We start from the raw sequence: 17,018 nt of genomic DNA on the forward strand, positions 1-17,018 counted from the left end.
GTTTTCGGGGATAACGCAGCTTTACAGTTAGATCTTGGGATTTACAGATGTGATAGTTTTTCCTCTCGTCAGTCTAAACTCTCACCCCTCCCAAACTCTGTGAACCCTCTGGGCTCCACTTTTCCACTGACATGCACCACCTTCTGGCCGCCTGATCGAGAACAACCCCCACCATGACCACCACCACCCTCCTCCTCCTCCTCCTCCCTCCCGGCCTTAATCATGCTTCTCCGTCAATATTAGTCATGCAGTGGAATGCAGTGTGATGATGAGGACAGAAGACGAAAAAGGACGTGCACGAGTTCATAAAAGAAGCAAGGTTTAATTTACAGTTTTACTAAATGTACATTTCTTTTTAAAAAGTGTCATTATACACAATAAATACAATACAAAATTAATCTGTAATACTATACTTCAAATTCTCTTACGGTCTTTTTTGTACATTATTATTGTTCCTTTTTTTCCATTTCGATGCTCTTGCTGTGTTTGTGTTTGAATTGTCCACCAGGGCAAAAAAAGAAAAAAAAAAAAAAAAGAAAGAAAGAAAAAGATAGAGAGAACATTGAGTGAGGGAGAGGAGAGAGCCAGGATGATGAAACAGTTAGAACAAAGAAGCTCAACAATTTAAGACTGGCCTGCCCCCTGCTGACTGAAATGCATAAAGTTCATATGTGGCATTGTGAGCGAGCGTCGGGGAGGTGTGGAGCGGGCCTCGGCGACACGGACCTGGGAAATCATCCAACATTTGAAACGGAAAGGGAACTGAATTTCGTTCCTACATGTTAATTTACACCTCACCGGTACAGTACTACAGTTCCCCAAAAGCAGCCACAAGGTAAACCACTTCACGATTTAAAGACGAGAGGAGACTCCCCCAGCCTGCTCAGCTGATACATGTATGATTAATGTAATGTGCATGAGACGCTGGTGCAAAAACTGTAACGCGAGTGGAGGTTAACCCAATCTGCCTTACAAAACCAAAGAGCTGTTACACTGTTTGAGAAACTTCCTGTGTTTATCTCCTGTCTCACACAGAAGTAGACTGTATATCATTTTTTTTTGGGAATTGAAATTTAAACTTAATGCTCTTTGACTTTTCAAATACAAACCAATAGCCGCCGGCGCCTGCATCCGGGGGGGCAGCACGGCGTTCATGTTTGCGGTAACAGGGTCGCACTTTGTCGACGGTGAAAAGACGTGGATGATTTCCTGGCCTGAAAAACTATTTTTTTCCCGCCTCTCCGCTGCAGCTGGCCGAGGGAGAGAGACGTGTCGGGACTTCTGCGCTGTTCTGAGGAGCTGCCAGGCGCTCACCGGGACACCATTCAGACCAGGAGATGATCCGCTGTGAAGGGACTGACTCTCGGGGCCGCCGCATGATAGGAATGTATGAATACTGAACGTGAAAAGAAGAGATCAAAAGAGAGCGGGGGGGTTGGACAGAAACCTTATGATAATTTCATCTTATTACTTGAGTGTGACTGAGAGAACTCATACAAAACACCAAGCCTGTCTTCAAGTCCACTGAGACAACACAGTGGGACAGTATGAACTCCAACCCCATGTTTTTTACTTGATGTATCCAGGTTGGGAGTCAGCCTGTAAACGACAAAGAAATGTCTGGACAATTCAAATGGACAAACAAAGCCAACACAGCTTGGCAGAGTAGTACAGTGATACTGTTTTCACAGTGCCCCCCTCCCCCGCCCCCACATGTCTCTCAGTCAGTCCCCTGTGTCAGTCCGGCCTGGGGCTGAGGGGCTGTTATCTGCTCTGAGTCTGGGGCACTAGGCTGCCGTTGTGGCCACGGCCACCGACCTGAGGGTGCTGGGCCAGGGAGGAGGATGAGGAGGTGGAGGAGGAGGAGGAGGGGACTGATGGTCTGTGGGATGAGGCTGCCGGACCCCCTGGGCGCTGGCTTTGGTGTTGGTGGGGCCTGCCGCCGCCCCCTTTAAGGTGGTGCCCGCGGGCAGAGGGCCCCTGCTGCAGGTTGAGGATGCTGTCGATGGCACACTGCAGGTGCTCGTTCAGAGAGTCGTCCGGAGGGCTGCCGCTCGAGAAGCTGGCGTTATCCATGTCGGGGGAGTCGGACTTGCAGCGTTTGGCAGGAAGCATAGAGTCTCTTGTGCAGGAGGACTCTGGGGAGGGAGGCCCCGGGGCATGCTGGTCCATTCTAAACGTTGCACCTGCCCGCTGTCTGTTTTTCCCAGTCGCCCTTTTGTACTGACTGATATCAGTCTCTTGGTCTGTGTGCTCCTCCTCTTTCATCTTTGCCTCCACTTTGTCTGGGAAGTGTTGGAGATGGTGCTGTTGTGTCGTTTTGATGCCGCGGTTAAACACCTCCTCCACCTGGTCCAGCCCCTGCACCGCACTCCCCAGTCTGCCCCCCTCATGGCTCGACTCTGTGTGGGGCAGAGAAAGCTCCCTGCCTCTTTTCTCCACCTTCACACTGGCTATCACTGTCCGCTCTGAGGAAGGAGACGTGGCCTCGGGCCGGGGGGGCGACGGCGTGGGTCTGGGGTAGGACAGGCTCTCGTCTCCTCCTCCCGGGACGCCAGGTCGGACCCGGGGACTGACGTTTTCCCTGTAGGTCTTCCGGAGGGGCAGGCGACAAGTGGTCTGAGGGGGTGTGGCAGTGGAGGCGGGGTTGCGTTTGACCCCGCCCACATCGTGGTGCTCTAACGTCCCGTTCATCTGAGTGGAGGAGGAGGAGGAGGAAGAGGATACCGAGAAGGTGGATGAGGACCAGGTGTGAGAGGAAGAGGAGGAGGAGGATGGGACCGTGGCGGGGGGAGCAGTGCCTCTCAGCGGAGGATTGGACTGAGTGGTTGCTATGGTGGCCACTGAAGAGGAGGAAGCAGTGCATGCTGGGGACTGAGTTCTGATGACAGTGGTGGGGGGAGTTGCTGCTTGGCGGGCCTTTGGGTGCGGGGCAGCAGCTTGAGGTTGGGGCTGGGGCTGAGTCTGAGGCGGGGGTGCAGACTGGCTGCTCTGCTGAGGTTGCGGTGTGTGGACCGGGTCTAAGGCAGTGTTGTGAACCACCTTACTGAATCCTGTCTGATCCTGTTTTATCTTCAGCTTTAAGCCGATTCGTCGGCGGGCCTCGTAGGTCTTGATCGGCGGCTTGCTGGTTCGCTGCGGGAGAGCGTCGTCGTCGTCGCCGGCTCCGGAGGCGAAGGAGGACGAGGAGGAGGAGAACGTGGAGGATGCGGCTGAAGCACGGCTGAAGGAGGAGCTCTGGCCGGGGGGTTCGGCCACCTGCCTGCCGCCTGGAGCCGAGGCTGGAGGACAGCTGGTGGACCAGGACACCGACGCTCCACCTCCGCCCTGCTTTATCACCAGCTTGGTGGGGGGGAAAGGGGCCGCGGAGGGCGTTGGGCTTGGAGTGGCGGCAGCGGTGGGTGCTGGAGTGATGTTTGGAGCCACAGCAGGGAGGGGGGCCGGGGCAGGAGCTCCAGGTGCTGGAGGCGTCGTCGCCCCGCTGCTCGCTGAGCTGGGCTCTGCAGAAGCTGGTTGCTGATGTGAGGAAACAGCAACACTCTCCAACATGCGTGCATTCGCCACATACTCCTCTGCAAACACAGAGAGAGACGGGTCATTGTCAAACAGCCACTGGAAAAACACAAACTAGCAAAAAAAAAACAAAAAAACAAAACGTACCTGGCCTCTCCTTGGCCAGCAGCCTGTCCTGACTCAGAGCGATCTTCTCCTCCTGAATGAACATCCGGTCGATCATCACCATCTCTGCCGAGGGGCCCAGTCTCTGCTCCGGTTCAAATCCCACAGTCAGTTCGAAATCAGATCAGGGGAAGGAGAAAACTACAAGGTCTAATATGAGAAAGCTAATTTATAAACTTACTTTTGATTCTGCAAAGAGCAGGTAGCGATATTTGTCCAGCATGGCCTGAGTCCTCTTCAGCAGCTGGCAGGAGACGCTCTCAAATTCATCGTCCACTGGGCATTGAGTAAAGAAACATATGAATGCAAACAATTCATTTGGGATGAGGGGATTGTGCATCAGCTCCACTGGAGGACGGAGTGTGTTACCTCTCTGATAGTCTTGAGGAGAGTTGGCAGTGCCCTGGTACAGATGGTAAGGCAGTAGTCTTTGCAGTGTGTCCTCAAAGGAATGGAAAGGAGCACTATAGTTTGGGTGAAGCACTGAGCCCTGCTGTTTCCTCAGCTGCTCCAGCATCCTACAGAGAAGGGGGTGAAAATCATACAGTTTAGAAGTAGAAGAGTGCACTGACAGGGTGCAGATCTCCACCAGGCGCATCTCCCCTTCTCTGGACCACAGGCGACCCTCTGTGCTGAGCAAAGCTGGGCTAGAGACTCAGCAGCCCACTGCACCGTCAAAAGCTTTTCAGATTACAAGTTAAATTACTGTGTGATTCAAATAGAATACAGTACAGTATAGAAAATATACCAGGGTCACTCCACACCATTTCACCAAATGGCCCACGCACTTGGGTCTCAAAAAATTCTAAAAAAAATCACCAGTTGATCCTTATTTATCCAACAGGCAAACTGTAAAATTTTAGTTTGCTCGGATGGATATTTTTTGAGATATGGCCAATTTAGTGAGAGGGGTATGTGTTGATTTTAGTGCGTCCTTATTTTTCCTCCATTTTCAGGTGTCAATATCTCAAGAACTACACCACACAGGAAACTGGCATTTGGTACGATAATACACCTCCACCTACTCTCTCAGAATATACAAAAACATCTGTCAAACATCATAACTGGTAGGCATGCCAGCCCCTCAAAAATGGAAAAAAAAATTACACGGGTTTCGTGGTCGACCATGTTTGGGCCTTCAGAAAACAACTTTGTTTTTGCCCCAGCTTCTTGATTTTTTCAGAGCTTTGAGATATAAAATTCTCTGTCTTCCTGTCTCTCTCTCTCTCACACACACACACACACACACACACACACACACACACTAAAGACTCATGAAGATTAGGCAAATGACTGACATGAAAAAGCGACGGCCGTTTTCCACATAATTTTTTTAAAACTGTGAAGCTTCAGGCTGTGTAACCTATGTTGACCCCCACTGTGACACTTGCTCTGTGTTTTGCTGACTTCCTTCTCACCCGTGTGTAAACTTGCCCAAAATACACTGTCCATGTCCGAGATTTTTTTCACCCACGACTGGAGCGAACGCAGCCACAACAGGATAAAAAAAAAAAAAGCATACTGGGACAGTGAATGAAGTGAGCGAGCGACATAGCAAACCAGCAGGAGAAGAGAAAGAGAGGAGGAGCAACAGTGGTTGAGCAAGCTAGAAAGTGAATGAAGAGAGAGAGCAGAAAAAAAAGAAAAATTTGAATTACTGGAATCATGAGAGGTTCTTCATCATGACGCTCATAAATACACATAAAAATTTATGGCTGATAGAGCCAGATGTTTCTGAGATTAGACACAAACACACACAAGACCAAACATGTGATCCCTGCTACACCTGGCAGAGTATGCCATGGTATTATATAGATATACATATATATATAGAGAGAGACTTTAACACATACCTAGCTTCTTTACTGGGCTCTGCACTGAAAGGCATCTTCATTGTTGCAGTCTGTGGTGTGAGAAAAAGACAAATTTCAGAGGAGGTCATTTTTAAAAGGCCTCACAAAATGTGCACTGACACCACAGTGAGGTGTCCAGGCATCCCGTTACCTGTGTAGGTACTGGAGCAGGGGGCTGAGGAGCAGGCATTTGGGTCAGACCAGCCCCGAGCACCTGTATCTGCATCCCACCTTTCCCCAAAGCCACCCCTCCAACTGAGCTGATCACTCCTGGTTTTGGCTGAACCTGTGGGGACGGCAGAGAGGAGGTTTCGAGTCGCGCTACACCCAAAAAACACAAACAGTTTCTTTGCACTTGAGTGTGGAGCAGAGGGAAGGATCAGCAAACAGTCGGCACGTTACAAATAATAACCGTCATCTACATCCAGTGAGGCTTCGGCTTTATAACGCTGCCCACCTGTGTAGGTTGTGTAAGGCTCGCCGGAGTGACGGTCTGATTCACCATTGCTCCTCCTGGCCCTTGGGCTCCTGAGAATACCTGTAAGTCACTTGATGCTAAAACAAGAAGAAATGACCGTTATGAAGAGGCAACACCTCCAACAATGTCGAGAGGATGTCTGCTCTGTTCATTTGAGGTGCCCTTTGCCTGACCTGTGACGGGAGTCTTGACCAGCACGGACGTCTGCTGCAGCACCGGGGGAAGCTGAGCAGGGGCACCGGCGGGGGCTGACGACGACGAAGATGATGATGATGATATCACCACTTTGTCAACAGGCACGTCTTGCTGAGAGCTGAAGTGAGCGGTGGCCAGAGGCTGAGGCTGTGCAGGCTGCTTGCTCTGCAACAGGATGTTCTGCTGGACCTGAGAGGAGACGGGACGGGTTTCATATTAAGAAATAAATACGGTGAATAAAGAAAAACAGGAGGGACACAATGATAAGGTTTTTGGAAATGGCTACTAGTGCAGATTTTTTTTTTTATAAATGATCACTACTCAGTCACTAATCTGACTCCTGACTGCAGCGCTCCTACACATCCTCCATTCCAAAGGTCCATACTTTTACAGACCGACATTTACACTCATCTCTGTGGATTTTTTTTTTTATGTTTCTATGTTTAACAATTCTGATAACATGTTTATCAGATATGTAAATACTCCAACCGTCTTTTTCACACGAGACACAAAAACGATGAGACGCTAGGTGATCAATATGCTTTCACAACATCCCTGTGGCTCTGTGCATATCGATGTTAGCCATGTCAAATGATTTCATACACAGTTTACACCGTGCTCTTTCCTTTTTTTTGTTTTAGGGTTCTTTGCTCCTTTTTTTTTTTTTTTTTTTTTTTTTTAGATGGGTTAGCCATTTCTCAGAAAACTTGCATTTCCCATCTTGTGGCCTTCAACAGGATGTGCCACCTGTGATTTGAGCGCTGTAATATGGACAGGTGTTTAAAATCGCTCTGCCCTGTTTAACTGAAAAAGATGTAAGCTGCCTGCTTCAAATGTGAACAAAATCAAAAAACAAAAAGTAAGTAACCTCACATCCTGTATACGTTTAATACAAGCATCACTAATATTCCAATATAGCACTTTAACAGATTCTTTGTACGGCTGCATAACAGGGTACAGGTTTTCACTGCAGCAGCTTAGGATTCACTTTCTTTGCAATATGTTACACTATGATACACTATACACTATATGTTACATCTATGATCACAGGCTGTGACATTCAGTGGCACTGTACAAACTGAATACTGCAACGGCATGATCTGTATCAAATATTTTTGAAAAACTACCAGATGGATGACATGCCTACTCTACTACTGTCCTCCTGACAGCTGGAAATGCAAATTGGCTCCTACTCTTTATCGTGTACATTCTCCACCTACTTTCATGATCCGGATATCTATCTATCTATCTATCTATATCTATATCTATATCTATATATCTAGATATATATCTCTATCTATCTATCTATCATATACAGGGTGACCCAAAAAAACGGGAATTTTTGAAGTGCGTATTGGCAGACATGAGCAAGTGGCAGCACAATTTTAAAAAAATGAAAATTCCATCATTGTTTCTTAAATGGCATGTTTTCAGGTTTCAATTAATATGAATAAAATATTTTTCTTCCATCACTCTTGGTTTTATTGGATTGTTAAAAAGTTCCCGTTTTTTGGGGTCACCCTGTATATCTATCATATATATCTATATCTAGATATAGATATATATGATAGATATACATCTATATAGATAGATATATCTATATCTATCTATCTATATCTATATCTAGATATATCTAGATATAGATAGATAGATGGATATATCTATATATCTATATCTATATCTAGATCTAGATCTAGATATAGATAGATAGATAGATATGTGTGTGTGTGTGTGTATATATATATACATATATACACTACTCATAAAAAGTTAGGGATATTCAGCTTCCGGGTGAAATTTCAGGATGAACCTAAAATGCATTCTAACCTTTACAGGTGAACTTAATGTGACCTTCTGTAAACTTTTGAATGCACATGTCCAACTGTTCAATGTTTCAGTACTTTTTGCACAAGTTGCTGTTCTCTAACAAGGAGTTTAACGGCAAAATTCACATCAGGTGTTTGATGCTCCAGCTCATCGAGGTCGTATCATTAGGGAACGGCTGCTGGAGACTGGGGTACCTCAGATGGAGTGGCCTGCACTTTCTCCAGACCTGAATCCCATAGAAAACCTATGGGATCAGCTGACTCGCCGTGTAGAGGATTGTTTGAGATGAGGAAATCACCAGTGTATGCTTCTACTTAAATGCCCTACTTTCATGATATAATATCACTGTAACGTGAACTTTTTATATTTTCCATAAATTTCACCCAAAAGCCAAATATCCCTAACTTTTTGTGAGTAGTGTATATATATATATATATAGCACTGATTTGCACTGAGTAAGCTTTTAGTACACTATACTGAGAAATTGATTCGCTGTCTGGTCTCGCTCGTTTCTACAGTGTATTTAAGCCTTTTATTGGAATTTCATATTTTTACCGTGTGTGTGTGTGTTTTTTTCTGTCAATCCTGGCAGGAAACCAAATTTTCCTTAAGGGTGGATGAAATTTGAACGGAGCTGGGACAATACCTGGTGCAGCTTCTCTAGCAGCTGTTTCTGTTGAGGCGAGGGTTGAGTGATGGTGGACAGCGTCTGAATCTGCGCTCCTACTAATTGTAGATGGTGCTGCTGCTCCGCTGTCAGGCCCTGGAGGGGAACCTGGGTCTTCACGACAGCAGAGGCAGGGGCGCTGGCGGCGGGCGTGGTGAACTGGTGCTGTGCGGGCAGAGCTGGAAGAGGACTGGGGGAATGTGATATGGGAGGCATTTCTTGCTGGAAGGGAGCAGGCTGAGAGGCGGGCCGTGTCTGAGGCTGAAGCTGAACTTGAACATGAGCCTGCTGGGATTGCGTCTGCTGGGGCTGGCTTTGAGGAGCCGGCTGGGGGGAGCCAGGGATTTGGTTATGGACAATGAAGAGCGAGGGGTGAGACGAGGGTGTGCACGAACGAGAGGGAGTTTGAGACTGTGGCTGAGGCTGAGAGGGAGGGCGAGACTGCTGCTGATGGTGTGGCGACTGAATCTGCTGGCTCAGAGTAAGAGGAGACTGAGAGGGCTGCGGGCTGTCTGCCAGCGAGGGCGCTGTGGCGTGGGTGGTCAATGCCGGTGACGGGGACATGCTCTGGATCTTCAAAGGCTGCTGATGTCCACTGGAGGGCACCTGAAGAAGTGGAATTACAACATACTGATACACTATCTAAGGGCATGTTGTTACATCATTTACATTTACATACATTTTTGCAAATAGTTATTTGAGCATTGGAGGAAAACAGGGCATCAAGCACAAAATTACAAACAGCTAACCGATTTGCATGCATATATATAGTAGATATCACTAAAGTACCAATTTCAAGTGCTGATATTAGCTACAGAACTACACAACTGTGGGTGAAGCAACACCAAACGATACAAAAGCCAAGTATTAGAATTTAAAATCTAGTAGCTGATTATGTGAAAGTGGAAGAAGCCCACTGATTTTTGTCCAGCGTCTGAGGAAGATTACATATAAAAAGGGAGCAATGATCATTTGGCGAGCCGAAAGAAAACAGTTGACACAAGCAAGAAGTCAACATCTACGGGCCTGTGATGGTAGAGTAGAAGGTGATCTTAAGACTTCAGGGAAGGGAGGGGGTGTGGCTGGGGGTGTAGGGGCTGGGGCAGTGGGGGGAACTGGTTTGGGATTGTTACATCGGTAAGACTACAGAGGGGAAGTGGTACTGTGAGCACAGACTGTCGGTGAAAAGTCTTTATGAGAACTGCAGAAATGAAAAGTGTGGATTAAGTGATTATGGGAATGCCAGGCACCGGTCAGTAATGCAGGTGATGGAGGTGATCAAGCAGAGTGTTAGTCAAGAGGTAAACATGTTTCACTCTGGGATGGCTCTTATATGAAGTATGAGTATGGCTCAATCTGTAATAAAACATAGTTTGGGATGAAAACCGTTTAAAAATCCAAGCTATTAAAACATTTATAAACTTTAGTCGGAAAAATAAAGAGCAGGCACTTACTGAGAATTTGTCAACACAGAATTCTACGGAGATAGATACAGCTTAACATTAAAATGTTACAACAGCGTAGTAGACACACACACACACACACACACACTCATGGACAGCTGGAGTGATCATGCTTTTCGATGTGATGAAGTGATGTTAGAGACAGACGGTGCAAACAAATGAAAAGGATTTTTTATGCACAGGAAACGCATAGCGCTTGTGACAGCGATGGAAGACATGGCTGGTGCAGAGGCAGAGTACAGAGCAGAAATGGAGAAAGGTAAGGTGGCTGGAACCAGCGATGCCCTAACGCAGTGGCGGCAGCAGCAGCAACAAGTGGGTGGGGCTTAACATAAAGGGGCAATTCTACCTGCTTTACCCCTGCTGTCATGTGTGAGGGGCCAGGGGAGGGGCTGTGGCTCTGACCCACCCGAGAGTCAGCTAATTGGCTGTCATGGACTGAGGGGGCCGGAGCAGTGATGCTGTTGCTGCTGACGATAACAGATGCTGGTACGCCCACAGAGGGGGTCGAGTCATTCTCTGTTTGGTGGTGCTGCTCCTGATACAAGTACATTTACCAATTCAGGGTGAAGGAGGGAGGAAGGGATTTTGGGATGGGGGGGTAGGGTGGGGTGGGATGGGATGGGGGGGGAGTAAAATAGTAAACCAAAAGAGGTCAGACCAAGGTATCACTCCGTGCACGTTATCTCTTTTTTAGCCAATGTTAACTGTACACATCAAAGTAAACCTGCCACGAGGGGCACACTGACCTGCTGCAGGAACATCTGCAGAGACTCCTGACTCAGGATCATGCTGGACCCTTGGTTGGTAAACAGCACCCTTCCTGGGCTGTGCTGGGCCTGAGGTGGGGGCAGTCCCACTGCTGTGACAGAGGAAGAAGTGGACACAGACATGGACGGAGAGGAGGAAGGGACTGAGCTTGCTGTGGACACAGAGGGAGCCGGCTGCATGGCAAGGATGGAGGACTGTGGTACATGTTGCTGAGTCGGGTGAGCAGCTTGGTCTGCGGAGCTACCCAACACGGTGACACACTCTCCAGGCTGGCCCTGGGCCATGCCTGCTGCTCCAGTGGTGCTGCTGCTGGGGACTCCACCAGCCTGGGGCTGGAGGGCCGGCTGAAGGCTGACTGCAGGACTCAGCCCCTCCACTTGACCCAGCATGGTCACAGAATTCTGGATGGGCATGCCCTGAATGACAGTCTGAGCATGACCAGAGACAGGGTGGCTCTGGGTCTGGCTCTGACTCTGAGCCAGTGAGACAGGCATCTGAAAGAGGGTGGGTGGGCCCATTTGGCCAGGCTGGAGCTGGATGGATCCAGAGAGAATGTGGGCAGCGCCAGGGTGACCCTGAGAGGTCAGAACCTGGCCCAAGTTAATATTCTGGTTCGCAGCTAGGATCTGGTTGGCAATGAGCTGTCCACCAGGACCCTGACTGGTTATGATGTGGCCCCCAGGGTGCTGGGTCAGGATCTGCCCGCCTGCCTGTAACTGCGGCAGGAGAAACTGGTGGTTCTGACCTTGCAAAACAGTTTGGGAGGGAATGACGATGCTGCCTGGTTGGTTTAACAAGTGCACGCTGAGGGGCTTACCAGATGGTTGTGCTGCTTGCTGCTTGAATAGGGCTGGTTGGAACTGAGGGCCTTGTGATGTGGCTTGTGTACTCAGGACAACATTAGAGCCTGGCTTTCCTGTCAGGAAAGCTACATTCTGGGCAGCAGAAACTGGGAGTTGCTGCAGCCCTAGAGCCTTGTTGGCATCATTTTGTAGAGAGTGGGGTGCTGGCTGTGGCTGCTGCTGCTGCTGCTTGAAGAGTTTGGGCTGGATGGCTCCTCCTTGAGGGGGTTTGGGCTGAATGGGTGTTGGTGTGCGCTGAATGATCACGTTTTGCATGATTTGGCCTTGAGTTTGTGTTTGGGGTCCAATTCCTGCACTTAAAGGTGTGCTGCCAAAGCCCAAAAGCCCAGCAGGAGCAGTCATTGTGCCACCACTGCTGCTGTTTGTGCTGCTGACACAAACGGCCGGTCCATTTAAAGCTGGAGATCCCAAAGTGGCTTTGCCACCTTGTATCAAAAGTCCACCTCCAGAGCTAAGAACTGAGCCTCCAATCCCAGCCTGAGTCGCTGCACCTGATACCTCTGGACCAGACTGGTGCAGCTGGTAACCACCCATAGCTTTAGCCAGGATTGGCTGCCCAGACTGATTGATAGTCATGACTGTGGGCTGGCCCACAACCTGAATCTGTCCAATTCCCAAATGTCCAGACTGACTCCCATTAGGAAGAGCTTGGAGACTTGAAATAGGTTGAAGAGTCACATTTCCCAGGCCTACAGACTGCATAAACGGCTGAACACTAATGGTCTTGTTCATGACCTGGGGTTGAAGCTGTAGGCCCTGGTGAGCCAGGACTGACCCCAGCATGTCAGCCGTGGCATTGGGAGGAGTAGCAGTGGTGCTCGGGCCTGACCCAGGGAAGATTGCTGCTGCTCCCCCAACACCAATTCCTATGCCTACGCCGACAGCGGTGCCTCCAGCCCCAGAGAGGCTGGCATCAGGCAGTGTCTGAACCACCTGTGGAAGTCCTGGAATCCCAAAGGAGCCCAGGTCCAGCTCAGCCTCGGCCTCCTGCAAGCTCTGCTCTGTGATGTTGGCTTCAGCCAAGCTCTGCTGCAGGATGTCACATGGCTCGTGATTTGTCCCAATGCCATTGCTCCCGCCTTCGCCACCTGGGGATCCTCCAAGGATGTCATCATCCTCCAGGAAATCCAGGTCCACACTGACTCTGGGCAGGCCTGCCGGCTCGCTGGCCGACAGCTGGACTGTGGGTTGGACCTCTGGAACATGGCCCTACGAGGAAAGGAAAAGGAAAGTGAAACCAGGTGATGGTTAAATTTTGACGATGAGATGGGATGAAGAGGAGAGGAACGGCCTGAACACATAGATGCTGACAGAACAAGCCCCATGACAACTTAGTCACATAGTAGTCACATCATGGCCAATCAAAGCCATGAGGACTGTGGATTTGTGTTAGTGGAGGAGGGTGTTAGGAGATGCATGCTACATACATAGATAAAAACAGAAGGAAAGGGATTGGGGGATTTTACTCACCCCAGTGGCAGAGAAGAAGGAGCTGGAGGGGTCACTCGAACCATCCAAAAGGTCGTCAGTGTCCAACTACAGACACACCCACCCAGGATAGGACAGACAGAAACCAAAGGCACCCAAAACAGCAGGCAAAAGCAACCAGGACAGAGAAACAGACGAACCATCAAACAGAGGAGGGCAAAGAAAGAACAGTACACAAACCAGAGAACCCAGATTGCAAAGACCCAGCAGAAAGATAGAGGGGCAAAAGAACAGGAATCACAGAGTTGGGAGGCGTTAGTATTGGCATTTCTCATTTTGTGAATTAGCCTAATAAAGGGGGAAAGCAGGCTGATACCATAAAAAGTGCACTCCAAAAACAAAGATGACCATGAGCAGAGAGACCCCATTGACATGAAAAAAAGAAAAAAAAAAAATTCAGCAGAGGGACGAGGATTGAAGGGTGCATCCAAGCGTAATCTGTGAGCGACTGGACTACGTCATGTGAGCCCCGAGAAAAATATGTAGAATGAAGACTCCTCATCATGTTAAATAAGTACCTAAGTGTCAAAACTGTGCATTGCACGCCTAAATAGATATTACGTCTTCCACTATTATATTTCTTATACTCACATGGGTCTCAGATCCATGAAGAAAGTCATTGAGAGCTTCTGGGTCACTGCAGGGAGAAAGTAGTGTGATTAAGAGGGACCCCAAGACACAACGGAAGATATGACTGAGTGACATATCAAAATATCAAACGTCTCTTATGCTGCCTCAGCAGTGACTTACCAAATTACATCTAGCAGGCACCTGCCGTCTTCATCATCCATGACAACTGCGAAAGATGAAGGAAAAAAGACTATTTGTTTCACTATGTCAACAAGATCCTGGTGGGCATATGCAAATAAAAAAATTACAAAAGTTACCCCTCCCAAAAAAATACATAAACACACAAACTAGAAAATGCATAATGTCTGTAACTTTGTGTACTTTGTGTTATATTGTTATCTTTTACCAAACACTTTGGTCGTTTGGTGTTTTGGTTATACCCAAACTCTTTTCCGTTGAATGGCACTATGAGATATGAGTTTTGACTGATAGCCATAACCAGATTTTTGAGCCATGTGTGATGAACAGTTTAAGAATCTTTGCATCTTTTTTCACATTCTCATACGTCATCACAGGGTGCAAGAGAGGAGCAGCACAGAGGTTTAAAATGCAGCGATCATATTTATATACAGTCGTAAACTCAAAAAGGTGCACAACAATGTGATGTATGCAACGGGGTGAACTCTTTCATCCAAACACAATATGACGGTCTCAAACATTTTTTAGCACAGGTGGTCCTAGCAGGAAATGAATCCCTTCCTGCGTTGGCACCATATTCCTCTCACTGAGCTGTTCAAGATCATCAAGACCGTTTAGAAGACTGAAGGTCATTAATGTGACCAGAATCTTGATATCTTGCTGTCAGATTGTTGTTCCAGCCTTTTCAACATATCAGTGCAGCAATATGGACTATGTGGTGGACTAAATGGATCCAATTAAACAGCAGAGTGATCTCAAACCACTCTCAGATCAAGATGCTTCTCCAACAAAGATGAGCGTAATAAGCTACTTCATGTATTCTTTCTCATCACTGATTCCTTCATAGTTCATCCGGAGAGGGCTGCAGTTTTTGTCTGTTCTTCATATATGGCTTGGAGGGGTGGGACTGTAAAAGTTTAACGGAGAGAATGTTAAATTTAATTTCATAATCCTTGCACTTTCCACATCCAAATTATGAGCACTGAAGCAAAACATCACACGATGTGCGGCTGGCCAAACTTTGATGAAACTGTGGGTGTTTTGGTGTATAATGCGAGGAGACAGTAAAGACAGGTAACCCCAATTTCTATTTGGGAATAGTTATTATAATAAAGATTTTCTCAGATTATATATATAAAAAAACAACTCACATTTTAACACATAAACGTCTCAATCAGTGGTTAAAGCCGGAATCCTTTTTTTATATTGTGGATAACAAGCAAACTGAGAGCTTTTCCAGAGTCTTGTCATGAGATCAAGCAGCAGAGAGCACATCAAGGAGCAGCGGATCTCAGACACACAACAAACTGAAAACGCGCGGTTTTCAGGCAATCTGAGCAGATTTCAGGGTGCGGGCGCTCCGCTGTACTTACTACAATGTTCAGGAACACCGTGGAGTACTTTCACTTCACACAAAACACAATGAGTCACCGACATTTCCACCGGCACATATGATAGATGCTATAAAAGGGACCGTATCCCCGGTTGCCGCTCTAAAAAGGCAGCGGTCGGAGCCATTACTCGGTCAGTGCGCAGGATATGAATGGAGACACTGCAAGCGGCTTGCTACAAAGCTAGCCACTGTTTTCAAAAAGCTTTGCATGCATATTTTGCCATTTCATCCAAATCAGCGGCACCTCCCGGCCACATTAGAGACAAAATGCCCCGCGTTACTAAAACACGCCATTCCCACAACCCGTTTCCCCCTTTTATTCCCAGCATTTTGATGCATCTGGATTGAATTTCGTTAGCCTGGCTGGCTAGCCTGCTAAGCTAGCCAGGCTATCAACAATATTCAGACGTACAGCTAGCTTAATGCATTTGACATTCAAAACAAAACACCGAGGGACACAATCAAATCGCTTGTGCTGCGTATCGGAGCCCCGGTTCCACCAAGACGAGAGCATATCGTCGGGCTGTGAGTGTGAGCGCAGTGGCGTAGCAGGCTATCTGTCTCTCCTTGCAAGCAAAATATGAGTTAATGTTGGAATAGTCTTGGATCAGGGGGGTATGCTTGGGAATTCGGAGGAAAATGACCATGTTTTGCTGGCCGTGCAGGAGCGTGGCGTGCTGATTGCGCTAGATGTGGAGTTTGCGACCCATTGGCGGTATGCAAATATTGCAGCTTTGTTACAGTTATTTGGATTAATAGAGAAATTGCTACATTGTAACAAACTCACCCGAGACGATAGAGGTGCAGGCAGCGCGGGGTCTCCAGGACAGCGTCGCACGGGCTGCTGTACAGGACCCAACTACAGGCAGGAAACGGGAGACCTCATTTTTTGCCTGATTAGAATGTGGGCTTCTTCGGCGTATTTACTGTATTTTTGTAGATGGATGGATAGATAGACGGACAGACAGACAGGCAGACAGACAGACCGAGAGACAGGTCGATTGACAGATGTACTTTTTTGATCACAAATAGGGAAATTCTCGTGTTCCAGCAGCTGGTTGTTCAGACATTGCACAGGAAACAACAGCAGACCACAAAATTTACCTCTCAGCACTTAGACAAACATATGTCTTTAGAAAAACTCTTAAACTTAAGTAACAAGATGAAGTGGAACCAAAACATATAAGAAAAAAAACCTATGCATTCCCTATTAGAGTAATAAAAATAAAATATACTAAAATACATATAGAACATCAATAGACCTATAACCTTTCAACCTTTGCATAGGCTGTATGCAAAATAGCTATAGAATAGAAAATGTATCTATACAATAGATGTATACCCATTATGTATAATTTCATGTGGCAGTCAACCTGCACTTCCCTGCACTTGGGGTTTGTTACTGTGTTTTAAAGGATGTTTGTATTTTAGTTTTAGATGTAAATGTTAATAAAGGGGGAAAAAACAGCCACTTTGATGCTTGTCTCATTTATTTGGTGTACAAGATCATCAAACATTAATGATGGTGTGTGTGAAAAATTAACTAAGGTATAAATCTGTCAAACATCAGCCTT

The 17,018-nt window shown here is 47.3% G+C and overlaps 1 protein-coding gene across 4 annotated transcripts; it reads right to left on the bottom strand.

The window, feature by feature from the left end:
• Positions 1–298: 298 nt before the first annotated feature.
• Positions 299–16,323, bottom strand: bicra (BRD4 interacting chromatin remodeling complex associated protein). 4 transcript variants are annotated; one of them, XM_030066515.1, is made up of 15 exons: positions 16,232–16,323; positions 14,034–14,079; positions 13,875–13,920; positions 13,266–13,331; positions 10,911–13,004; positions 10,511–10,699; positions 8,678–9,304; positions 6,183–6,393; positions 5,989–6,086; positions 5,683–5,817; positions 5,532–5,581; positions 4,048–4,196; positions 3,860–3,954; positions 3,661–3,763; positions 299–3,572 (listed from the first exon to the last, which is right to left on the bottom strand). In XM_030066515.1, the coding sequence occupies exons 2-15, from the start codon at positions 14,072–14,074 to the stop codon at positions 1,765–1,767; spliced, it is 5,712 nt and encodes a 1,903-aa protein (XP_029922375.1). In that variant the 5' UTR covers positions 14,075–14,079; positions 16,232–16,323; the 3' UTR covers positions 299–1,764. The 4 variants fall into 4 exon arrangements, with proteins under 4 accessions (XP_029922375.1, XP_029922374.1, XP_029922376.1 ...); XM_030066514.1 differs by having other exon boundaries at positions 3,661–3,766; XM_030066516.1 differs by lacking the exon at positions 13,266–13,331 and having other exon boundaries at positions 3,661–3,766.
• Between the last annotated feature and the right edge of the window lie 695 nt (positions 16,324–17,018).

The sequence above is a fragment of the Myripristis murdjan genome, chromosome 13, assembly GCF_902150065.1.
Source record: "Myripristis murdjan chromosome 13, fMyrMur1.1, whole genome shotgun sequence".
NCBI lineage: Eukaryota > Metazoa > Chordata > Actinopteri > Holocentriformes > Holocentridae > Myripristis > Myripristis murdjan.

Excerpts from the sequence above, each read along its gene's own strand:
- bicra (XM_030066514.1), bottom strand. The coding sequence starts at position 14,074 with ATGGATGATGAAGACGGCAGGTGCCTGCTAGATGTAATTTG. Across the intron at positions 13,332-13,874 it reads TTCATGGATCTGAGACCCAT|TTGGACACTGACGACCTTTT; the intron begins GTGAGTATAAGA and ends GTGTGTCTGTAG. Across the intron at positions 3,573-3,660 it reads GCTGGCCAAGGAGAGGCCAG|AGGAGTATGTGGCGAATGCA; the intron begins GTACGTTTTGTT and ends CTGTGTTTGCAG.